At 31.0% G+C, this 27514-nt stretch overlaps 1 protein-coding gene across 2 annotated transcripts in view; it reads right to left on the bottom strand.

Annotated features, from left to right (window-relative positions):
* The window catches only part of LOC145279763 (kinesin-like protein KIF2A), a 139602-nt gene that overhangs the window by 21867 nt on the left and 90221 nt on the right, over nt 1–27514 (bottom strand). For both annotated transcript variants that reach the window (XM_080131070.1, XM_080131071.1), the window contains 9 exons: nt 23240–23303; nt 16169–16257; nt 12370–12512; nt 11697–11771; nt 9317–9360; nt 9023–9111; nt 5439–5549; nt 3705–3772; nt 13–139 (listed from right to left, as the gene is read on the bottom strand). In XM_080131070.1, coding sequence (XP_079987196.1) covers nt 13–139; nt 3705–3772; nt 5439–5549; nt 9023–9111; nt 9317–9360; nt 11697–11771; nt 12370–12512; nt 16169–16257; nt 23240–23303 — 810 coding nt within the window. The remainder of the gene's footprint in view (nt 1–12; nt 140–3704; nt 3773–5438; nt 5550–9022; nt 9112–9316; nt 9361–11696; nt 11772–12369; nt 12513–16168; nt 16258–23239; nt 23304–27514) is intronic.

Here is a 27514-nt window from a genome sequence, read left to right as displayed (position 1 = left end):
ATATAAACATACGTTCGAGGTTTGTATGAGAGCCAAATCACTGTTTTGTGGTGACATGGTTCCAATGTGAGACGGAGGCTCTACTGCATCTAGCATCTTGCTACCATCAGATGGACCTCCTGCACCAAGTTCTTTGACTCTGAAAAATAAATTGGTTTTTATTATAGATCTGAGAAAAGTTCTAATTTCTTTGTAAAATATCTATGAACAAAAATGGTTTAATATATACAGACAACATATTTAGAATTATACATTATATATTCCATATATAATTTATATTTTAGCTTTTACATTCTTACAATTGAGCACTTTACTGATTTCTTTTTTACCATACCCCTCCACTATATATATATATATATATATATATATATATATATATATAATGAATAAGAGATAAGGAATACAGGTTACATAAAACTTTATATCAGATCAATAAGGAAGGAAGAAGATTTATAATGAATTACACCTCTTAACTGTGTAGAACTTTTATAATTTGGATCGATTTGCTCTGTTAAGGATTATATCTTTATCAGATTTATTTATTCCAAATTAAACCCAAAACACAGAATGGTAATCAAATACAGAAAAGTTAAACAAAAAAATAAAAATTTTAAACATTATATTTAATTTTTAAACTTAAACTCATGTCATATGACTATTCATGTTGAAATTCTTTTCATTTGCACTTTCATACTAAAAGTTTCGCCTCAAGAAACTCAACTTCTATATAAATAAGAGATTCTGCAAAATCTTATGCAGACTTCAAAACCAAATCAATATCAATTGCACCTTTGCTGGCATAGTATTGCTCAATTTTCAATCTAAACATTGAACCCTGATTTTTCAACAAATGATTTTTTTCAAATTGAATTACTTTCTATAACATACCTAGTGTTTCCATTTGCACTTTTTTTAAATAGGATTTTGAAGGTTAGATTTAATTATTACGGTATTGTCGAGCCATTAAATCATTAAACAAAATTGTTATAAAACTAACTAATTTTGTCAAAGATTTTAATTTTGTATCATGAATTCTCAGCACCCAAAAATGAGCACCAACCAAAGGGACACGTTTTTAGTAACACTGAATTTTTTTAATTTACTTCAGATTAAATCAAAACAATACAGCAAAACACTTTTATAACTTTTTAAATCAGAGATCTTTAAAGAAAACAGTTTAAATAAAACAAAAAAAAAAAGTGGGAGAGAGTTATTTACGAATAATAAATTTTTTTTTTTTCATTAAAACTATTGTGTTATTACTTTTTTATATTTATTTTAAAGAAAAATTTCTAAATTGAAGCAATTTTAATTTTTCTCCCCATCCAGAATGCCACTTTTTTTTTTTTTTTGGAAAGGGATATTAAAATCTGGCCTTGAAAATTTACTTAAAAAGATAAAATTAATTTTTAATTAAAAAAAAAAAAGTTACATTTTGTCTGCCCCACTAGGACAGATTAGACATAAGATCAGTTTTTAATGAAGGGAAAATCCAGTTCCCCCAAAATGGGACACTGGATCAGCATGAAAAGTAAAATTGTATCAATCTAGAATTTCTCCTCTACTAACTGATAGGTCAAGGACAGTTTAAAAAAAAAAAGATATTTTCTGTGCAGAGATTGTGTACCTATTTAACTGTCTCTCAAAGGCAGAGTTAGATCCATGGTCGGTTTGTAATCATAACTATTTGTTTAAATTTTCTAACTTTACAGAATTAAAAAAAAAATCATGAAATTTTGTATTATCAGTATCTGCTTACAAGTTCAATAGTAAAGTTACAAATACAGTCTTATTTACAAACACATTTTGCTATGTATTTTTAATTAGAAAACCTTTTTGTCCATAAAACCCTATCTTTTAATAGTAAAGCTGTTTTTCTTTAATAATAATTTGTAATGGAAAAATGAGAAAAGTGCATATTGTTTGGTTTAAGACTTAACAAGAAGTAGAAATCTAAAAATCTGGCGTTACTTAAAAATGTGTCCTTTTTTTGTCAGTGCTCATTTTGGGGTACTTAAAATATATATGTACCTTAATGCCTATAAAATTAGATAGAGATCAGCTTCAAATACTTTCAATAGATATTTACTAAGAATTTTAAAGTTTTTAAAGAATAACTTTCTTCTACTTAACAGTTTAAAAGCTTCCTAATACCATTCAAATTTTTTAAGGTGATCAGGTAACTATTTGTTTTTTACTCAAGAAAAATTAAATGGCAGATATGTTTATAACACATTGCAGTGGGTCTAATTTCCAAGTTAGTTTTTATAGTTATTAAAAAAAAAAAACTTTTTGATACTTTATGCCATTGTATTTAGATTTCAATAAATAAGTGATTAATAGTAAATAAAAATAAAAAGGTGCAAGTCACTTAAAGACGGGGAACACGCACACACAAGTGATCATACAATGTTATTGATATTAACAGACTAAATATTTCACCTGCTTTTTTCGTATATATTTTTATAATGTCAACATTTTTTGGGACCAATTTAAAATCTTATTAGCACCATTTATGACCTCTGCTCAGCCCTGAGAGACTGGTTACCTCCTGTAAGTGTGGCTGTACAGGTAATTGTGAAACAAAGGTTGCGCAATCTCCAACCACACTGAATCAGCATTGCTTGATTTCAGTGGCAAGTCCTAGACAACTGGAAACAATGCAGAGGTAAGTGAAGAGCACATACAGCACCTGGTATCCCCAAATAGTCATCCATTTTAGTACTAGCCGGGCTCAATATCACTTAACTTTGGTTATCTCATGGGAACTAGTGTCAATGTAAATATAGTGCACCATTATTAATTTTGATATATGGACAATATATTTCCATCAAATGTGACAAAAGTGCTAAGTGTCCAGACTGGATTTCTTTGTTTTTATCATTTCATTTTATTTTATTTAATATTTGAGCAACATTGGAAAATTCTGTTTATTCTAAATGCAAAGTTCAATATGTAAATTATTTTGTTAATTTAAATTTAAGAAAAAGAAGGATAAAGACCTGTCCAGAGATATGTTAGTTTGGAAGTCAATTTCTAAAATATGTTCACATGTGAAACGAAATATGATGAATTTATCCAATTATGTTTGGTTGAAACTCCCAAAAGTGAAGTTCAGTACGCAAAAAGAGAAAACTATTTCAAAATGCAAAATTTATAAAAAAAATGGTGAATGACAAAGATAAAAAAATTATTATAAAGATGATCAGCAAGTTGAATTCTATCTTCATGAAAATGGACAGAATGAAAACTTGCAATGTGATGACTAAAAATGTTAACTTTTGCTTTAACATATGAACAATAGAATATTGAAAAATAAAGCTATCAAACCCCAAACCTAAAATTTTGGAAGTTAAATTTCATCCGTATGGTATTAATTGTTATAAATATAGAACTAATTTTGTCAAAGTAATCCTTTAATCTCTATAAAATTGGAAATAATTAGCTTACAAAATTTCAACTTTTAATACATGAAGATTTGTTAAGAATTTTAAAGCTAGAAATGACTATTCTACTTGACAGTTTAAATGCTTCCAAATTCTATTCAATTTTCTAAAGGTCACCGTTATTTTTTTTTTTACAACTATTAGCATGATGTCTAAAAGAGTTAACGTTTGATTCATTTTACATACAAACAAATAGTGTGACAAAACATAGCCACTAAATGTGAAACATGGCTATGAAAAAAAAATCCTCTCTCTTACCTGTCTGCATATCGCAAAGTATTGAGTGTGTGTTCACAACAACTCATGCCAGGCGATATCATTGCAATCTGAAATCAAATAAAAGAATTTAAACAATTTTAAAAAATAAAATAAGAAATAATAAAAAGAACAGTATTTTCATTAGAAAATTAAACATACTAGTTTCTTCCCGGGAACATTTAATAAAACTTAAAAAGCAAAGGCACTCACTCTAGGTGGGTTTAACTGGCTTAAGTGTGATGGAATGTGAAATTCAAAAATAATTTCCAGTCACTTATATAACATCTAATTCAACAAAAATTGACTAATAAATGTGCTATAATCAAATGAAAGAAAAGCTGTTTTGCCTGTTTTTATGACAAAAAAAAATTAAGAAAAGTTATAGAAGATTAACATGGTTACTTGACGTTACCTGGGAGCATGGATAACTAAACAGAAAAGTTAAGTGTGTGAAGAATCTTTTAAAACTTCTTTCTCTCTATCCACCTGCCCCTCTCACAAGTACTATTTCATACCAAAAGGTAGCTTGTCAAAAAAAAAAAAAAAAAGTTCTAATGTCGACTAATTTTTTTCTTGTTTACCCAAGGGGGGAAAAAACACTACAAAAAGTATTCATATTCTGTCTAATGCAATACTCGAAAAGAATATCAGTTTTTGTGGGTGTGACTTGTCTAGTTTGCAACTTTTAGTTGGATACACAAACATACTTTCTATATCAGTTTGTATCAGGGCCGTTTGTTGAGAAAAGTAAAGCTGAGGGTTTTTATCTTGGCACTAAAGTCAAGAGAATTTTAACCTGTATTGAAATGACATTCTTTTTTGGCTGAGATGTATGCTCCTATATCCTGTGCAGTTCTAGACAATCCATCCTCCCAGACTTTGCTTTCTTACCGCATGAGAAAGGGTTAGTTTATTGCTGATCGCCTGAAGCACCCCTATTGGGTAATGCCAATGAGGTTGCAGACCAGAGTGCTCTTTCATTAGAGTTCTGGTTTTTCAAATCCCACTTTCCTGGCCTCCCATTGTGAAAGGGAAGTAAACAGTAAAATTGCTTAACAATTCAGGAATCCATGTTGAGTGTTTGACCCATCATCTCCACAACACTACCATGCATCACAACTAATTAAATAATTGCATAGACATTGTATTGGGCAAGTTGCTTGGACCAAATTGACTCTTCCATGGCCTTAAAAAGATCTTCAAGTTGTAAGCCAGTGTCTTCTGCCAATTTTGTGTAAGTCTTGACAGGTCTTCCTACTTTAGCGGTTTCATGTTTAGGATCCCACATTACCACATTACTGATGATCTCATTTTTTCTTCTGTAGAAATGTCCAGCATATTGTGTTGATCTTTCTCTTATTACTAAAGAGATCCTGGGCAACCGACTATACAGATGGCTAATGGTTGGATATGTTTTCCAGTTTAAGTTCTACACTGTCCCAAGCGTTCTAGTGTAAGTTCCAACTAACTTTCAAGTTTTTTACTGAGAGTCCATGCTGGTGAACCATAAAGTAGCACAATCTCCACTATGGCTCTAAAAATGTTTTTCTTGATCTATTCTGAGAGGTCAGATTTCCATATGACTTTTCACATGCACCATTTATTAAACGTTGTGATTTATAAGTTGGCAACAAATCAAATAAATCAGGATAAAATGATCCAAATAATAAATCAGGAGTGTTTGAGGGTTCAATACCAGAAGTAAATTAAGCTTTTTTTTTTTTTTTAACTCACCATGCATGTTTTGGATTTGTCTCCTGTGAATGAATCCCTTAAAACATGCGTTAATTTGCTGGCTCTGAATGGAAGATGTGCACCTTTACGACCAAGCGCACGGATACATTCCTGTAAAAAAAGTCATTAAAGTAGAGGAAAAACAACAAAAAATTGCAAATAAAATGATCTTATGTCTCACTATTCATTTCAAATTTTCAATTGTGTATTTACTAGATTCCTATTTATTTTTTTGGTGCATGAAAAAAAAAAAAAAATGAGAAACAAACAGAAAATCATTGATTAAAGTTGGAGAAATTGAGGAATCCTTTTTCATTAGATACTAAACTGAAATGAAATGTGAGTTGAGTCAGCTTCTTCCAAATGAGGAAGTTTCTAGTGAATATTACATTCTTAAGCGATCTTCAATCGCATGTATATCCCAGTAAGGGAAAATGACAACATTAGGATTTTTGGGGGTTTTTTTTTTGCAGGGATGTATGGGTGTCTATCCACACACAGTGCCTGGTATTTTAAAATAGTCACTCATTTGATATTGACGAAGCTCCATATTTCTTAACTTTGGTGATTTAAGCAAGTATCAATTTTTAATCTTTGATGTGATTTGGAAAAGAATTGAACCTTGCCAATTAGCAAACATTAATAACCATCATGCCAAATGGGCCGTATGTAAGCAGCCAATATTCATCAAAAACAAATTTTGAAAAAAATAAATTCATAATGGTCGCGGTTTTTAATTTTTATCTAATATTTTTTCAACAGTATCAGGATAAAAAATAAATGACAGAACAAAGATTAGAAAAAAATAAAACTTAAACAAATGATGTAAGTAACATGTTATTCCATTACTGTGTTATGCCTATAGTTAGAAAAAAAATAGATCTCAAATTATACAGATCTGCTCACAATCTATTTATATTAAAGCAATATATATATATTTCTATATACTTTAATCAAACTAAAAGAGATACTTTAGTGCTAGAATTAAGTTATATTTGAAAAAATAAAATAATTCTTTTTTAGACAAATTTGTAATTAATTGAAAAAGTCATTTTCCCTAGCCATTTATGCATTTCTTTTACCCTGATGATTCAACCACTCTTTACTATTTCTTGAGCATTTACATAAAGATTGACTGGTTTTGTTTTTCTTTCGGCATTTCCATCTAATTTGAATAGTATCTACATACTACAAGCATCCTTATAAATTAAACGGTAAAATTTGTTTACTTCAATATTATTCTGTTTTATTTATGCAAGAAGAATATCTTATTCTTTTGTTTTTATTTTCTTATTTTTTTCTAGCTGGTGGGACATCCTACTGGATGCCAGACATTCACCTGCTATTTCAGATATTCCAACTGAGAGATCTTTTTTAAGATTCAAACTATTCCTTTTTAGGGAAATTGTTTGTATCTTTCTTGCACTTGTTTCACAAGTATATTATCCATGTAGTTTCTGAAATACTTTTTCACAAGTTCAGTTGTTCCTGTAATTACTGGAACGATGGAGATCTTCCTAAAAATTCCAGTTTCTTTTCATGTCGTACATAAGATCTCGGTATTTTGTTATCTTTTCCCTTTCAGCTCTGTTTAGCTCAGCATCAATTAGGATACTAACTTTTAAGTTGCTTCTTTTTCCTTGTTCCATGTAACTGTCAGGCACAGTTTCCGAGACATGTATCTGTAGGAAGTGCAGTCATAATGGATGGTGCATGACTTGTATCAGAAAATGTTTGGAAATATGTTCCCAGGACTTGCTACAGTTATATTCAACTTTTTACAGATAGTTCAGTCAAGATATTTACACACTCCATTCTGTTGCCTTGTATAGTAGCTCCCCCCCCCCCAGCAGAACCCAACAACTATCTCATACATTCCAACCGAGAGATCTTCCTAAGATTCTAATGGTCTCCTTAACTGCAATTGTTTCTATCTCTATTGCATTTGGTTAAGCAGGTATATTTCCAGATAGTTTTTGAGATTCTTTTTCACAAGTCTGGTTGCTCCTATAATAACTTAACAGACATGTCAAGAGTTAATGGATTTTTCAAACGAAAGCAAAATAGAATCAATAATGGTAATCGTGATGCAACGTAGTACATCTACTATAGAATAAATTTAAAGAAAATGATTAGATTTCTATAACAGGTTCCTTACAGCAGTAGAAGAAATAGCAATCAACAATTATAACAATTTTAATAAGAAACCTTTCTAAACACTAATTTCCATGGCTAATAGCATCCTTCAACTTCTCAGCCTAATATTCATAGGCAACATGAATTAGAATACATAAAGATACTGCCAAGTTTGTTGCAAAGAAGATGGGTGCCTTCTATTGGGCTAGAAAATTTTCATACCTGTTAGCATCTTATATATTTTTTACATAACCATCATTTGCCTAGGCACTGTTGCCACATCTGGGCAGGTGCACCAAATACTAATGCTATTCTAAATGTCTCTAACAGAACCCACACTTATTTGCAGACTGTTATCCTCATCTTCATAGTAGTTGTTGTTGTTTCACCATGTTTCGGACAATTATTCCTCTGGCTTTCTTCAGGTGGTTACAGTGATGGGATAGGAATGCTAAGTCTTAACTGTATCTCCAGTAATTACTGCCTTCCATAGCTGTTGTTGTCTCATAACATTTTGGCCAACTAATCCTCTAGCCTGCTTTGGGTAAGATTGAAACCACTATCTTCAGATAATGCTCACCTCGAACTGTAGAGATTCAATGCCTCTATCTACTGCACCATGGGCTCGAAGCGTAAATAGGAATAATTGGCCGAAATGTGGTGAAACAACAGCTATGAAGATGACGATAACAGTCTGCAAATATGCAAATAACTCAAAAGATTAAAAAAATGATATAGAAGATCCCACACAGTCTACCAAATTTCAATCCTATATCTCTAATGTGGCATTTCTGCTTGTTTTACAAATACTTCCAAGACATGTTCTCCGATGAAATTACTGCACTTTGGAATTCAATGTAAATATCCTTATTCAAACAGATTAGCAGCAAAATCCAGCCCCTTCATTGTAAAAATCCCCAGATGATGAAAAACTTTCTATTCTTATAACTTTTCTCAGACTTCCTTGGAATTCTCTCCCTACTCCCCTAACTGTACCAACATGCAGAAATTTAAATGTAATGTGAACAAATACCTTGCTATACAATTCCCTACCTAGGCTGCACCCCATAAATTTGGGTCATAATCACAGTAGCTCTTTACATGTTATTGGCAATATGTTATGTTTGAGGAAAAAAATAAAATAAAATACTATAACTATTCTTATGGCATCAGTTGTATGTTTACTGCGACTGTTTTTAATTAAATTTTAAATATTTTTTTTTTTACAGGAAAATCACGTAAATATTCATTAAACATGGAAAAATTGTAAAATATCCAATGATACATTAAACATACAAATTATTTTAAACAAATGTATAAACTATTGAAAATTTTTTTAATCATTTTTAATTGTCAAATTTTTCACTTTTCCAGATTTAAAGTAATCAAAATTCAATTTGTCTAATAATGATGAGAAAAACAATTAAAAAAAACAAATGTCGACTCACTTTTAAGGCTAATAAACTTTTATTGATCTCAGCACCTTCCATTCGCGTCTGTCGATCAGAACTTGAGGTGTCAGCTCCTCGTTCATTTCCTGCAAATAAAAAACAATATTTAAACGTTTTTGCCTTTTCAAAATCTGCATCAAATTCATGTGTGCACATAGATTTTACATGAACTCACTTTCGAAAGGAAGTTTAGATCTTGTAATATTAGAAAAATTTTGACATAATGTCGAAATAATTGATGAAAAATGTAAAAGAAATAAAATTCTAGCTCAACACTAGATAAACACTTACCAGCCAAATCTATCAAGGAAAATTTGCCAAATAACTCCTTTGATCTATAAGTATATAGAAGAAAACATTGGTAAGAATTTTCCAATTTGTGACATTTCAAACAGTAAAAAAATCGTTGGTGAAAATACTGATATTTCAAATAAATAGACAAGTTTTTCAATCAAAATATATCTTTTTATTACAATGAAATCCATAAGATTAATACAATAAACAGTAAAATCAGTTTCATTTATATGGATGCATTTCTCGCTGCACAGAAACTGTATATGTGCATATGTGTGCGTAATTATAAAACTCAGATCAGCTTGCTTGGGCATTGAAACTGTATATTCGAGTTGCGACTTCCAGTTTTAAAACATTTGTCTGCTTATCTATTTCATAGCTGCCCTGTCTTAAGTCAAATATTAAAAACCACTGCTGCTATTCAAAGCATACACAAGGTCAGCAATATTTTTTGTTTTAATTTATTTGAACCCATTTTTCTTACAAATAAACGTAGTTTAACCATGTCGAGTTAAAAAGACGGATTTAAATATGAATATACAACATATACACAACATATAAGCAAATGCAAGAAGAAATCACTTCTCTACTCAGAAAAGTTTTTTTTAAAACTTATTTTAATGTCATTTTCTTACAAATAAGTGTACTTTAATCCTGTTGAATTAAAAATCAATTTAAATATATACAACTATTATAACCATATCTATACATCTATAAAGTGAAATTGTCTGTATGTGTGTGTACATTTCCCTACCAAATAACTGTCAATTTTCAGTCTACAGATTTGAAATTTGATATAAGGGGTATTGAGATTTTCTCAAATCTCAATAATCAGTTTTCGGCCAGAAATTTGGCTGTCAAGGGGTCAATGATTTGACCTTTGCAAACTTTACCAAACTCCTCTGCCAATTTTGGGTCTAAACACTTAAAATTTTAGATGTAGGTTACTTAGACGTGGATCAAACTTTTAATTTGATTTCAGCCCAAAACAAATGTTAAGGGGTCAAAGTTAAAAAAAATTTGACCTCTGCAGTTTCTACTAAATTACTCAGCCAATTCTTGGTTTAAAACATTTGAAATTTTACATAAAGTGTATTCAGATGTAGGGCAAGCTTTTTAATCGGTTTTTGGCCGAAAATTTGGCTGCCAAGGAGTCAAAGTTAAAAAAATTTGACCTTTGTAGTCTCTAGCAAACTATTCAGCCGATTTTGGGTTTAAACATTTGAAATTTTACATAAAGGGTATTCAGACAGGCAGCAAGCTTTTTAATCAGTTTTTGGGCGAAAATTTGGCTGCCAAGAGGTCAAAGTTGAAAGACTTCTGCAGAAAGAAATTTGAAAGACTTTTTGCAGACTCTACCAAACTCCTTCACCAATTTTGGGTCTAAAAACTTAAAATTTTAGATGTAGGTTACCTGAACACGAGTCAAACTTTTTAATATATATATATATATATATATATATATATATATATATATATATATATATATGCACATAAAGTTATGAACAGTACATAAGGCCCGAGCAAAGCCGGGCTGAACTGCTAGTTTATAACTATAGTGCTTTTAGTAATGCTTCTGCAGCCTCAAGTTTTACTTTTTTTCAGTTCTCACTTAAAAAATATTTTCTCTTCTAGAGAAGGGAGGATAGAAATTTGGTTTCAGTAGTGTTCTGGGGACCTCCTTAATTTTAATTAGTGCTTGCAAAAGTGCTCTAGAGGCCTCCCGAGTTTTTTTTCACTCATTTATAAAAAATGTTTTTTTAAGATAATAAAAGACAACATAATCTCAAAATCATTTTATTTTGAATATTTTTATCTATAGTTCAAGAACTAATGATAATCTAGTATGTATATATATATATATATATATATATATATATATATATATATATATATATATATATATATATATATACACATATATATTAAGGTAGACAACTTGTATAATAGTTTTCAATTTGAAAGAAATTATCCTTTGGTCAATTTTTATTTTTAGGTGATTATTTAAAAATGTTTCACATTAACAATTGTCAAGGTTTAAGGAATTTTTTAAATACATCATATCTAAGTAAATTATATATTGCCAATAAAACAACATAATAACAATTGGCTACTTAGGAGCAAAATTTGATTTGTCAGTTTCGATGCTGTTTGGGTTTGACTTTAAAAATCCTTAAAGATAACATTATGTTAGATAATACTATACAGTAATTCAGTCAGCCATCTACATCTGTCAAGAGTATGTATTAGGGAGCAAAAATGCTATGAGTGCACCCAAGTATGTTCCATTAAAGTACTTGTAAAACAGGCACAGTGATGCGACAGAGGTTGGAGCTTGACTAATAAAAACTTCCTAAAAAAATATAAAAGAACTCACCTACGACGGAGCAGAATTTGGAAGACAGCATGGGATCTGGATGAATGCTGATTTGCTGCAGTTTGACCAGAAGTTCTAACGATAGAGATTAAAATATGTATTAGACAAGTCTTTTTTTTTTTTTACATGATGAAAAATTATAAAATTAGAATTACTACTTCATATTTAAATTATTTAATTCAATGTAATTTAATTTTTAAATTATAAAAATTGAGATTTTAAATTGTTTTGAAAATAGTAACATTTAGACAATCACTTGAAAATGAAAAATTGTTTTAAAATGTGTGGAATATTTTCTATTAGAGAATCTATTCATCAAAAATGGAAATGTTACATTTTTCAAGCATTAAGAAAAAAACTTACGATAAAATGAATTTCCCTTTTTACAAAGAACTATTTACATCAAATTTATAAAAATCAATTTTATTTCAAAAGATTGTTTATTCCTACTTTACATCAAGTGACCAAACGATTATCACTTTTTATATACTTTTAATGAGTTGTTACTGATGTTATATAATGAATTACTTCCCTTTGAATAACACTAAAATCATGAGAAAGAATACATTACTCCCTCCCCCCACCTCACCCTGAAATGTAACATTCTTGGTGATTTGGCAACTTCACTGATGAATAAACATAGTTAAAAAGATTGGTTAAAACAAATACATACCGAACAGCATTGCCATGTTGTATAAGCTTAAGTACATCTTCTACGTTGTCAACTTGATTTTCTTGTAATTTTACAATGTTCACTTGACCCTTTTGGTCCTCTAATACACGTAATTTGACTTTTTTATTCAATAAGTCAAATACCTACAAAACAAATACATTTAAAACTAATGAAGGTTTAGTATATGTCTAAAGCCAAAACTATACTCGTACTATTAATCTAGCTTTTAACGCTAAATTTAGTTTAGTATTTGAGACTAATGAGTTATCTGCCAGTGTAGTATTACAAGTTGACTTTTTTTCTCCTTTTTAACTACTTGTTATTAAACTGGGGGAAAAAAACAAACAAAAATAAAACAAAAGGGGTGGGGTATATAAGAAACTAAAACCATTCAAATTATGTCATCACTTATTCAAACGTGATAATATAAAGTAAAATACATGAGGGGCAAGGGCAAGACACATGAGGAAGAGGAGAGGAAGATAAATGGAGGGAGGAGGCACGCAGTGGAAAAGAGCGGCAGAGGGAGGAAACACCGAAAGGAGGGAAGAGGGGAAGGGGAAACGCGGAAAGCGGAGGAGAGGAAACGCGGGAGGAGGAGGAGAGGAAACACGGGAGGAGGAGAAGATGGAAACACGGGAGGAGGAGAAGATGGAAACACGGGAGGAGGAGAAGATGGAAACACGGGAGGAGGAGAAGAGGAAACACGGGAGGAGGAGAAGAGGAAACACGGGAGGAGGAGGAAAGGAAACACGGGAGGAGGAGGAAAGGAAACATGGAGAAATTTCTAGCTAATGTGATCCACTCATGGAAGTGGAAAGTCTCAGATTTTTATTTTTTGTCAATCATAAGTATTTACTGAAAATTTTAGCCCTTTTAGTGATTCGGTTTTGGATTTTTTAATTTGGAAAAATGAGGGACTTTATTATATTTCATATTTTTTCATGAATTTTAAGTCATTTTTGACTAGGAATGCCTCAGAAGCAAGAACTTAAAAATTTGTGCATTGAATCTAAAATTTTTTTTACAAAAATTAAAAATAATTTCAAAAGATTTTCAAAAGTAACCAAGCTAAAAAAATGCTCAAATTCACGCTTATTGTCAATTATCTCTGAAAACAGATTTGGAATACTACATACTGAAGAAATCTGGGTAACTTCACACAATCAAAATTTATTGCCTGTGAGGTCACCTACTACAGCACACAAGAACCATTTGAAAAATGTTTTTCTGCTAAATTATAATTCAAAGGGTTTATTATCATACAAAAATACATCAAGTAAATCACAAATTGTCTCAGATGAGATTCTTGCATGCCAAAGTAGTAGTTGTCTATATAATTATAAAACTCAAATGACCTTGTAACGAGTGATGTAACCCACTTTCCTGTTTATGACATCCGGTTGCGCATGCGCGCATAAGCATTAACCCATAACAACATAAACAAATAAACACAAATTGCTTCTTTTGCAGATTTTGAACTGCACACTGAAATATTGACATTATTTCGAAATTATTATTTAACATGGGAAGAGTGGGGGTGTTTTGCAACTATTCTTTATTACAACTATACTGTCACTATTTTCTGACAACTAAACAACTTTAACCCGTTGACAAACATAAGAACAATTGTAGTAAAGCCAAGACTACTACTACTACTCTCTATCCATCCCTTTTCCTTTCTTTTTTTTATTTTTTGTTTACATTTCTAGATACAAAATAGTTGTGTGAGAACGGTGAATTTGTTGACACATTTACTAATCTGTTTCAATATTAGTTTTATTTCATTTTATTTATTTAGGTTTTATTTTTTTGCTTCAGGGTTTATTAATTATTTTTTTTTAGATTTTAAGTTTCTATAACTTGCTTGAAGGATTCCAATATGGGTTTTTCATTCTTATATTTCTCATCGGTAGGTTCATGTGTGTTTTTGCTGCTATATGACTTTCGTCTGCGTTCGATTCGTAGGAAAATCATGTTTAATTTTCGATTTTTGAGCGATTATTCGGAAAAATAGTTAACTTTACATGAATAGGGAGAATTTTTTTTTCATGTTTGAGCGATCCGTCCGTGATTTTTCATTTTAATATACTTTCATAGAAATGTTTATGTTATGTCAACCCCCCCCCAACCTATTTTCTTTATGTCACGCTCATACATGAATTCCATAGCTAATATAACATACTGACCCAATGGGTCACGGGTCGTCTAGTTCTGTTATAAGACTATCATCTAAAAAATTACATTTTCTTTTTTAAGGGTATGAAGGGATCCTCTTAGGTATTACATTCTCCTCTGAAGAGTAGGTAATGTATTATCCGTTTTGTTATCATGAGACCCTATTTCCAGTGATTACCCCCCCTTTTTTGGAGGGAGGGTCGAGTAGTATAGTATCTAATTATTTCTGAGGTGGGGGGGGGCAGACAGTGTAAAGTACATTCATAATACCAATCCACCACCATACAAGGCTTTACCTTCTCCTTTTCAGATAGTGTGATACATTTTCATTTGTTAAAAGAGTACTACTAGACATTACCTATTTTTTTTTGTGTGTGTGTGTGGGGGGGTAATATAGTATATGTTTGTTCCCCTTGATAGTATCTTTCTGAAATTACCATATTCTTCATTTTTTTTTGAGGTGGTGGTAGTAATATAGGACCTGTTTTGTTGACACACATTAGGAGGAGGTAGTTAGTGTAGCATATGTATGTTTGTCGTGATATCATCCTTTTACTTATTACCTCCTCTTTGGGGGTCAGTGTAGCATATGTCTGTTCACCATCATAGTATACTTCCAGGCTAGAAAAAATATGCAACCAGGCCGAGGATGTAGTAGCTAGTATGTGGTAAATAGAGATATTTTACAAACTTGTTGGAACAACAGTTCATAAAATTAGATTTATTTTTTAAAGATTTGTCACAATAACAAGTAAGGCTTCCATTTGATGTCAATTGACTTAATGTACAAGAATATTATCATCTGATGGAGGATAATGGATTAGCTATAATAAGGGATTCTAACAAAATCAAGGGAGAAAATTATACACATAGATATGAAAAATAAGCCTAAGAGTCGATGTACTGACTAACAAAGTAATATTTTAGATATCACTTTTAACTTAAATGAACACACTTATGAGCCATACTTAAAGCATAATGCCAATGAAATATATGCAGAAACAAAGTACAATTAACCATAAAACAAATTCTTCTAATTCTATCAAATGTAAGCCTAGCAATATCTAATGCCAAAAATGTATTTAAGTCAAGCAACAATTACAACACAAATCTAAAAATAAGTTAATAAAATATAGTGCATATCATAATATCGAAATTAAACTTAACTGCCATATATTTTCATAACTTACTAATATAAGTGCGCATACTTACCTGGCATTAACAAGAATGTAATGAAGTTATTTCAGTTTTTAATTTTTGTTTGTACATTTTAAATCTAGGGCTAGGATATAAAATGAGTTTTCCCCCTTACTGATTTTTATTTTAAGATGAGTATTTAAAAATGTTTCATTTTAGTAAACATCTGGGCCAGATTAAATTTTTAAAATAAATTATACCCAAGTGCATTATTATATATCTAATAACATAGTACAAAAATTATAAATGAAAATTAGCTACTCAGAACTGAGGTTTGAGTTGAGTCTAACTAAAAATTTGACAGAACAATTTAATATATATATATTCGTGGAATAAAAACATTTTTGCAATATTGTCACTAACAATTGTTCGTCTTTATCTTACAAGAATTATTGTTTTGGATAAGAAGAGTTTTGCTACTTACTTTGCCACTGTATATTTCAAAGTAACTTGCATTTACAGTGAGGTCCATTCTTTTGTAACGAGAATGAAGTAATTGAAAAACATCTCTAGCTGCAATTAGAGGAAAAAAAATTATCAGAGAATAAAAAATAACTTCAAACAAAATGCTAAACAAAAAAATAAAAATACATAAAATAATTATGCAAAAATGTCATTTAAAATTGTTACAAATATTAAAAATGAGCTAGAAAATGGATTTGAGATCATTTAAGAATTATTTTTCCATGAACAAACAGAATAGTAAGCATTTTGTTTTGGTATTAACTTCTATGAACAATGTTAGATTGCATAAGAATTTTAATGATATTTTTGGATGTGAATCCAACTATTGTATTAATTTAGCCACAAGTCGTAAAACTCAACTTATGAATTTGTTCATCGAAAAATTGATTTTAAACCAATAATTTTACATTGTTGCATTCAATTTACTATTATGAAGTCTACATGCACACAATTTGATGTGACATTATCAATTCATTACCAATCTTCTTCATCAGAACATATTATTCTGTTACTTGTATTTGCAATGACATTCACTTGGCATCAGCTGGGGTGGGGTGGGAGGAGAGAATTCCCCCGACACCAACGTCAAAAGACTCAAGGTCATTGTTGAGATAACTTGTTCTCTGTTGACTGAAGTATGTCTCTGGTTCAAGATGCTTGAATAATTGGTAGTCGGTAGGTAAGAGGTCTGGTGAGTATGGCGGATGAGGCAGAGTTTCGTAGCCCAATTCATTCAACTTCTGCAGGATCGGTTTAGCAACGTTCGGTCGGGTATTGTCGTGGAGGAGAATTTTCCACATATCAAAACTTATGAGTCAACTTCCTTTGAACTTTAAGAATACTCAGAGTTATGGCAGAAACAATATACTACCTTTATTCTATCTCTGTTAGAAAGTATTTCAGCTTTGTTAATCATTAGTGGGAGGAGGAGGAGGGGTCTTTCTAGATTTTATTAGATCCAGAGTTGGATTATCTTTTTTAGCACTGAAAGTGTTTTTCTTTTTTGAAACAGATGACCCATCTCTAAAGTTCAAGCATTAGTACATAACTATTTCATTTTTTTGTCTTCAACAAAAACAAAATAGTATTTTATTTAATTTATTACATAAAAATAATCCTCTTTTTTCAGACTACATGTTGAAAATCATATCCACATATTCATTGCATTATGATCAACTCTTTTGAAAAGTTGGATTTTGCGATTCAATGAACATTTTGGTGTGAAAAGCAATGTTGAAAAATGGTTGGGGAGTTAAAATAATACTAGACTCACATGAAAAAGGAAGAGATTAGCCATCAAATTTCAATGACCTGACACTTTCGCCAGCCGTGGAGGAGGATAGAAGCTTAAGGAAAATGTTAACCAAGAAGCTTAAACATATACCATTTGACCATCAGTCTCAAAAAGCATGCAAAAATATGGAAATTGGTTGGATTGGTTTCCACAAACTCTTTGATAACAACAAAGATGAATGAATCATAATTTTTACCGATTTGATGCTGTGAAATATGGAAACTTTATTTCTAAAGGTTTTCATCTAAAAGAATATTAAAAGGCATCCATTGTCAAAAGAATATGAAAAGGCATCCATTGTCAAAAGAATATGAAAAGGCATCCATTGTCAAAAGAATATTAAAAGGCATCCATTGTCAAAAGAATATTAAAAGGCATCCATTGTCAAAAGTATATTAAAAGGCATCCATTGTCAAAAGTATATTAAAAGGCATCCATTGTCAAAAGAATATTAAAAGGCATCCATTGTCAAAAGAATATTAAAAGGCATCCATTGTCAAAAGAATATTAAAAGGCATCCATTGTCAAAAGTATATTAAAAGGCATCCATTGTCAAAAGAATATTAAAAGGCATCCATTGTCAAAAGAATATTAAAAGGCATCCATTGTCAAAAGTATATTAAAAGGCATCCATTGTCAAAAGAATATTAAAAGGCATCCATTGTCAAAAGAATATTAAAAGGCATCCATTGTCAAAAGAATATTAAAAGGCATCCATTGTCAAAAGAATACTAAAAGGCATCCATTGTCAAAAGAATATTAAAAGGCATCCATTGTCAAAAGAATATTAAAAGGCATCCATTGTCAAAAGAATATGAAAAGGCATCCATTGTCAAAAGAATATTAAAAGGCATCCATTGTCAAAAGAATATTAAAAGGCATCCATTGTCAAAAGAATATGAAAAGGCATCCATTGTCAAAAGAATATTAAAAGGCATCCATTGTCAAAAGAATATTAAAAGGCATCCATTGTCAAAAGAATATTAAAAGGCATCCATTGTCAAAAGAATATTAAAAGGCATCCATTGTCAAAAGAATATTAAAAGGCATCCATTGTCAAAAGAATATGAACAGTAATCCATTGTCAAAAGAATATGAAAAGGCATCCATTGTCAAAAGAATATGAAAAGGCATCCATTGTCAAAAGAATATGAAAAGGCATCCATTGTCAAAAGAATATGAAAAGGCATCCATTGTCAAAAGAATATGAAAAGGCATCCATTGTCAAAAGAATATGAAAAGGCATCCATTGTCAAAAGAATATGAAAAGGCATCCATTGTCAAAAGAATATGAAAAGGCATCCATTGTAAAAAAAAAATGAAAAGGCATCCATTGTCAAAAGAATATGAAAAGGCATCCATTGTCAAAAGAATATGAAAAGGCATCCATTGTCAAAAGAATATGAAAAGGCATCCATTGTCAAAAGAATATGAAAAGGCATCCATTGTCAAAAGAATATGAAAAGGCATCCATTGTCAAAAGAATATGAAAAGGCATCCATTGTCAAAAGAATATGAAAAGGCATCCATTGTCAAAAGAATATGAAAAGGCATCCATTGTCAAAAGAATATGAAACGGCATCCATTGTCAAAAGAATATGAAAAGGCATCCATTGTCAAAAGAATATAGAAAAGGCATCCATTGTCAAAAGAATATAGAAAAGGCATCCATTGTCAAAAGAATATAGAAAAGGCATCCATTGTCAAAAGAATATGAAAAGGCATCCATTGTCAAAAGTATATTAAAAGGCATCCATTGTCAAAAGTATATTAAAAGGCATCCATTGTCAAAAGAATATGAAAAGGCATCCATTGTCAAAAGAATATAAGGCATCCATTGTCAAAAGAATATAAGGCATCCATTGTCAAAAGAATATTAAAAGGCATCCATTGTCAAAAGAATATGAAAAGGCATCCATTGTCAAAAGAATATTAAAAGGCATCCATTGTCAAAAGAATATTAAAAGGCATCCATTGTCAAAAGAATATTAAAAGGCATCCATTGTCAAAAGAATATTAAAAGGCATCCATTGTCAAAAGAATATTAAAAGGCATCCATTGTCAAAAGAATATGAAAAGGCATCCATTGTCAAAAGAATATGAAAAGGCATCCATTGTCAAAAGAATATAAAAAGGCATCCATTGTCAAAAGAATATGAAAAGGCATCCATTGTCAAAAGAATATGAAAAGGCATCCATTGTCAAAAGAATATGAAAAGGCATCCATTGTCAAAACAATATGAAAAGGCATCCATTGTCAAAAGAATATGAAAAGGCATCCATTGTCAAAAGAATATGAAAAGGCATCCATTGTCAAAAGAATATGAAAAGGCATCCATTGTCAAAAGAATATGAAAAGGCATCCATTGTCAAAAGAATATGAAAAGGCATCCATTGTCAAAAGAATATTAAAAGGCATCCATTGTCAAAAGAATATTAAAAGGCATCCATTGTCAAAAGAATATTAAAAGGCATCCATTGTCAAAAGAATATTAAAAGGCATCCATTGTCAAAAGAATATTAAAAGGCATCCATTGTCAAAAGAATATTAAAAGGCATCCATTGTCAAAAGAATATTAAAAGGCATCCATTGTCAAAAGAATATTAAAAGGCATCCATTGTCAAAAGAATATTAAAAGGCATCCATTGTCAAAAGAATATTAAAAGGCATCCATTGTCAAAAGAATATGAAAAGGCATCCATTGTCAAAAGAATATGAAAAGGCATCCATTGTCAAAAGAATATGAAAAGGCATCCATTGTCAAAAGAATATGAAAAGGCATCCATTGTCAAAAGAATATGAAAAGGCATCCATTGTCAAAAGAATATGAAAAGGCATCCATTGTCAAAAGAATATGAAAAGGCATCCATTGTCAAAAGAATATGAAAAGGCATCCATTGTCAAAAGAATATGAAAAGGCATCCATTGTCAAAAGAATATGAAAAGGCATCCATTGTCAAAAGAATATGAAAAGGCATCCATTGTCAAAAGAATATGAAAAGGCATCCATTGTCAAAAGAATATGAAAAGGCATCCATTGTCAAAAGTATATGAAAAGGCATCCATTGTCAAAAGTATATGAAAAGGCATCCATTGTCAAAAGTATATGAAAAGGCATCCATTGTCAAAAGTATATGAAAAGGCTTCTGATTGTCAAAAGTATATGAAAAGGCATCGATTGTCAAAAGAATATGAAATGGCATCCATTGTCAAAAGTATATTAAAAGGCTTTGATTGTCAAAAGTATATGAAAAGGCATCCATTGTCAAAAGTATATGAAAAGGCATCCATTGTCAAAAGAATATGAAAAGGCATCCATTGTCAAAAGTATATTAAAAGGCATCCATTGTCAAAAGAATATGAAAAGGCATCCATTGTCAAAAGAATATTAAAAGGCATCCATTGTCAAAAGTATATGAAAGGGCATCCATTGTCAAAAGTATATTAAAAGGCATCCATTGTCAAAAGAATATGAAAAGGCATCCATTGTCAAAAGAATATGAAAGGCATCATTGTCAAAAGAATATGAAATGGCATCCATTGTCAAAAGTATATTAAAAGGCTTTGATTGTCAAAAGTATATGAAAAGGCATCCATTGTCAAAAGAATATTAAAAGGCATCCATTGTCAAAAGAATATTAAAAGGCATCCATTGTCAAAAGAATATTAAAAGGCATCCATTGTCAAAAGAATATTAAAAGGCATCCATTGTCAAAAGAATATTAAAAGGCATCCATTGTCAAAAGAATATTAAAAGGCATCCATTGTCAAAAGAATATGAAAAGGCATCCATTGTCAAAAGAATATGAAAAGGCATCCATTGTCAAAATAATATTAAAAGGCATCCATTGTCAAAAGAATATTAAAAGGCATCCATTGTCAAAAGAATATGAAAAGGCATCCATTGTCAAAAGAATATGAAAAGGCATCCATTGTCAAAAGAATATTAAAAGGCATCCATTGTCAAAAGAATATGAAAAGGCATCCATTGTCAAAAGAATATGAAAAGGCATCCATTGTCAAAAGAATATGAAAAGGCATCCATTGTCAAAAGAATATGAAAAGGCATCCATTGTCAAAAGAATATGAAAAGGCATCCATTGTCAAAAGAATATGAAAAGGCATCCATTGTCCAAAAGAATATGAAAAGGCATCCATTGTCAAAAGAATATGAAAAGGCATCCATTGTCAAAAGAATATGAAATGGCATCCATTGTCAAAAGTATATTAAAAGGCTTTGATTGTCAAAAGTATATGAAAAGGCATCCATTGTCAAAAGTATATGAAAAGGCATCCATTGTCAAAAGAATATGAAAAGGCATCCATTGTCAAAAGTATATTAAAAGGCATCCATTGTCAAAAGAATATGAAAAGGCATCCATTGTCAAAAGAATATTAAAAGGCATCCATTGTCAAAAGTATATGAAAGGGCATCCATTGTCAAAAGTATATTAAAAGGCATCCATTGTCAAAAGAATATGAAAAGGCATCCATTGTCAAAAGAATATGAAAAGGCATCCATTGTCAAAAGTATATTAAAAGGCTTTGATTGTCAAAAGTATATGAAAAGGCATCCATTGTCAAAAGAATATTAAAAGGCATCCATTGTCAAAAGAATATTAAAAGGCATCCATTGTCAAAAGAATATTAAAAGGCATCCATTGTCAAAAGAATATTAAAAGGCATCCATTGTCAAAAGAATATTAAAAGGCATCCATTGTCAAAAGAATATGAAAAGGCATCCATTGTCAAAAGAATATGAAAAGGCATCCATTGTCAAAAGAATATGAAAAGGCATCCATTGTCAAAATAATATTAAAAGGCATCCATTGTCAAAAGAATATTAAAAGGCATCCATTGTCAAAAGAATATGAAAAGGCATCCATTGTCAAAAGAATATTAAAAGGCATCCATTGTCAAAAGAATATGAAAAGGCATCCATTGTCAAAAGAATATGAAAAGGCATCCATTGTCAAAAGAATATGAAAAGGCATCCATTGTCAAAAGAATATGAAAAGGCATCCATTGTCAAAAGAATATGAAAAGGCATCCATTGTCAAAAGAATATGAAAAGGCATCCATTGTCAAAAGAATATGAAAAGGCATCCATTGTCAAAAGAATATGAAAAGGCATCCATTGTCAAAAGAATATGAAAAGGCATCCATTGTCAAAAGAATATGAAATGGCATCCATTGTCAAAAGTATATTAAAAGGCTTTGATTGTCAAAAGTATATGAAAAGGCATCCATTGTCAAAAGTATATGAAAAGGCATCCATTGTCAAAAGAATATGAAAAGGCATCCATTGTCAAAAGTATATTAAAAGGCATCCATTGTCAAAAGAATATGAAAAGGCATCCATTGTCAAAAGAATATTAAAAGGCATCCATTGTCAAAAGTATATGAAAGGGCATCCATTGTCAAAAGTATATTAAAAGGCATCCATTGTCAAAAGAATATGAAAAGGCATCCATTGTCAAAAGAATATGAAAAGGCATCCATTGTCAAAAGGATATGAAAAGGCATCCATTGTCAAAAGGCAAGCTCGTGTTTTTTAGAAGAGGAATGAAATTCTACAGGGAAATCATTGCAAGAAGGATTTAATATTAGTGGAATGACGACAATGATCACTGACAGTTTCAAGTTTCAAATGAGACTTGGAAAAAAGGGGGGGGGATAAATTTTTGTACGATTCATAATTATATATATTATGTAAAGTCATTAAAGGTTATTACCTGCTAATGCATAAATTCCTTTGCTACAATCTTGATTTTTCCCAGAAAAATCTCCACCCATTGTCTGAAAAAGAAAATTAAGAATTCAATTAAAAAAACATTTATATTATCTTGGGTTCATTAATTCTATATTTATATAATATGCAAACCAAGTTATTTAGTTTAAAAAAAAAATCACAGTCAATAAAAAGTCCATGGTCAAATGTGAAGAATAGGATGGGTGTGGAATTAATTTGACATGCAATTTATTTTTTGCATTGTTATGATTGACTTGTGACATTGTATTGTTTTTGTGAAAGATAAACTTTTCTTTGTAACAATTTTTTGGCGACTTCTTCCTTCAAACGCATCAATGTTACTTAATATTCATTATTGAGGATTCTTTGTAAAAGTAATCAATTAACAAAATATTTTGCACATCTCAATATGGATTGCCTACTGATGTTTTCATCTTTGCTCGGGACGGCTTTCACCTGCTGTTGTCCACTCAGCTGTGAATTTGAATCCAGAGTAAAGTGATGGATGTATGCTAAATCCACCAAATACAAAACACTCTTTTTACTGCAGTTGATATAGTTACAAAATGTTTTGAAAATCTGATGTGTTATTTTGGATTGACTAAGCAAATGCAACATCAACTTAGACAATTTTCATATTGATGGTGAATACCATGCATTGCAACATTTTCAACTCTTGCTATCTGATGCAACTTCGATTTATAATCGACCAAAAGATTTACTGTTTTTCAGAGCAACTGATGAATTTTGGCAACCTGAGCATTCAGAACTATTTATGTTTATATGACTGTGTTTAACGTCAACATACCACGTCTTTACCATTGTTTCCGACTGAGCAGAGTTCAAACATCTAAGCCTTTGTTTTTTTACTTGATGCTTGAACAGTATTTTTTCCCATCAGAAAGTAATGCTTTATCAACACATAAAATTCAGATTTTTCACCGTTTCGAAAATTTGCAATGGTAACTTCACTTTAATAACTAAGTTGTAAATTAATAATCAGAGTTTAAATTTCAACACATGCAATTTGAGGGTTAATCTTAATAATTATAAAATTCTGTGGAACAGCTGGGCATCCTTGCTTGCTTGAATCTTGTATTATAATGAAGTTATATTTCTGTCTGTTTTTGTTCACAATTGGATTAATATGTACAAAATGTACACTGTTTCACAAATCAATTTTCATACTGAAAAGAGAGATTTACACATTTATACTCCAGCATGATTTCTATATGTACTTTGTATTTAAAAGGAATCTACATTCAAGGAATAACATCATTTGCATCTTAAAGAAAATCTATTTCAATAATTAGATCCATGGTTATTAATTTGTGGTAATAAAATCGTCTTCATCATTCTATTTAAGAATAAAAGTAGGTTGTCGTTTGCTTGAAGCATTGTTGAAGAAAATTATAAGGTGAAATTAAAGCCAAGAACAATGCGAGATTTTTTTTTTTTTATATAGAGTAAAATTATTTCAACTCTAAACAACAGTAGTCTCGCATTGTTCTTGGCTTTAATTTCACCTTATAATTTTCTTCAACAATGCTTCAAGCAAACGACAACCTACTTATATCCCTCAGTCTCGGCCAGACAGAGTTTGCACTCATGAAGAACACTCTTCCGCTGTCTTCTCTTGAAAAAGGACTAATAAGTCCGAAATATATTGAGATTTATAACACCATTGGATACAACAGGAAAAAAAAAAAAAAAAGGACTACTGTTGTTTAGAGTTGAAATAATTTTACTCTATATATAAAAAAAAAAATCTCGCATTGTTCTTGGCTTTAATTTCACCTTATATTTAAGAATAATATGTAAATTGATTCATTTAATTTGTTCTTAATTAAATTTATTTGTGATTATTATCAGACTACAGCAGTTGCCTTTAAAAACTGGTATTAAGTTTAAGCTGTGAGTTGTTTCCCTTTTAAACTATTTCCTGTTCAATTTTCATAGACAAAAACTGATGTATTTTATGTTGCCATAAATCCAATATGTGATCCACTTTCAGAAAAATTGAAAGAAGTTAAGATGATGTTGCATATTGAAGGAGACAGATCCTCGTATTTAGAGAAATGAAGTAATTAGGATTGAAAATATTTATTAAAGGAGAATGCTGGAATTGAACTCAGTTATCAAAAGTTAAAATGAATACATATTGCTTTTAGATGCGATTCCAGGAATGTAGTGAATTGTCTATTATATTAGAAATAACTATACAACAAAGTTAGGTCAGAGTAGGTTGAATGGGACAATGGAAATTAAGGCATATTCTTTGTGTTGCCAGAACATGTGTTGGAAGCATATGCAGTGTCCATGTGCAAACCAGGCACATTTGGTCACGTTCTAACGTCACAAAAGTTAGACTAGTTGAGTTAGCCTAAGCCCCTTTCGGAAGCGATGCAGAAAGGAAGACAAAACAATGTAGTCATTTTGCCAGGCATTGAATTCCCATCATTCCCATCCTCAGTTGGAAATAAATGTCTTCATATTGTTATGTAAGCCTTTGTCTTCGTTTGTTATCAACCGCAAGGTAATGTGTTTTGTCTATTGTATTATAAACTTTATATGAAACCCTTTCCAATGTGTTGACTGTATCCCCCTCGTCAATAATGAATCCCCCTTCATGTTTAAAGAACTGTTCATTTACACAACTCTTCACATCTCCGTTCTATTATAAATGTGGACCCACCCCAAGTTGTCGCTATGTACACCAATACATTTTGTTATGTGAGACCTCCCACAGTACAACAATATTTGGTGTATCTTATATAGTATGAGACTAAACCCTACGCCTGTCAATATATATATAAAAAATACTAGCTGTATCGGATATAGTATGAGACTAGTACTTTATAAAATGGACTATTTTATCAGTGGTACCATCCATATGCCAGGCCCAGGACTTATTGAATGATGCGTTAAACTTGAAATTGGCTCAAATCCATCAATTACATGACATGCAACAAGGGGTGTTACAAAGGTGCACCAATGTATACATACTACGTGTAGCAGATACAGCTGTCTTCATTTATAGCAGCTTTCAAAATCTGTGTAAACAGAAATTGTTGAAAGAACCAAATTCCTTACCTTGGCAACACAATCAAATCGAGAAGCAGAACTAATAACTATAAGACAATATATATCCACCACATCAAAAGTATTCATGTAGCTGTCAACAATTTTACAAAACATAGGGATTCTATCATACGCAAGAGACACAGCATACAACACAAATACTCAACCTATACTCTTGCATGTCTACCAAATATGGTCGATTATTAAACATCAAAGAGATATGATCCTGGCCGCAGCATATCTGATGAGAAAAATTGCCAGTATAACTGCAAAAAATTTCTATAAGAAATGGCACTGCATAACACTGTCACATCATCAGTAATGTGAAAAGCTCAAAAGTGTGCCTTATATCGATGTTAATGACCCATGGTTGTGTGGTAGGTCATCTAAAATATGGAAAGGCTCAGTTAATAAATATCTGCTGCTAGTGTGCGGAACAAGCAAAATGGCAACAGACTGAAAAAGTTGGAAGTTATTTACAAAATGTCTAACCTCAATATTAGACACAAAGATGGAAAACAAAAATAATTAACTGTACATATAATCAACATGTGCAATGGCTTATGCGATATAATGGTGGATGATGCATTTAGAATAGTCAGCTAGAGCTGCACTTAGGAAATAGTTGATGTGACAGGAAAGATTTAGAGTTGGATTTTAGTTGCTGGAGAAATCTTAAATGTTTCATGAGATCTTGAGAAATAGGAATGCTTAAAGAGAAGATATGAGAAATTATTTTTAGTTGGAGAATTGGAGTTCCAATAATTAAATAAAATATAAACTCATTGGGTTTTGGTATTTAAGATGCTGTGAGCGTGATGGACTTCAGTATAGACGTCTCATACCTGCTCGCCATGCAGTCCTATCCAAAGGGTTGATATGCTGCCTACAGTCAAGTTACTTATGCACTAAAGCCAGGTCTTCCTCGATCTATCATGTTTTCTAGTGCCTGAGATATTCAGGCGCATTATTAACATGATGCAGAAGATGGCGTACAGTACACACAGCCAAACTAAAGATGCTGAGTGCATAAGGTATCCATAATCCCACCAACATCAAGTTATGGATGTCCTATATAAATATATCAGCCAACCACCTGAGATAAGGATCACTAAAAAAATATGTATCCTGGTCAAGAAAGAGACAGACAACATAGAACTTATCAAAGATACATAAC

The sequence above is a fragment of the Euprymna scolopes genome, chromosome 7, assembly GCF_053919585.1.
Source record: "Euprymna scolopes isolate OS-2025 chromosome 7, ASM5391958v1, whole genome shotgun sequence".
Classification (NCBI taxonomy): Eukaryota; Metazoa; Mollusca; class Cephalopoda; order Sepiida; family Sepiolidae; genus Euprymna; species Euprymna scolopes.
This window is presented reverse-complemented; position numbering and strand designations above follow the sequence as displayed.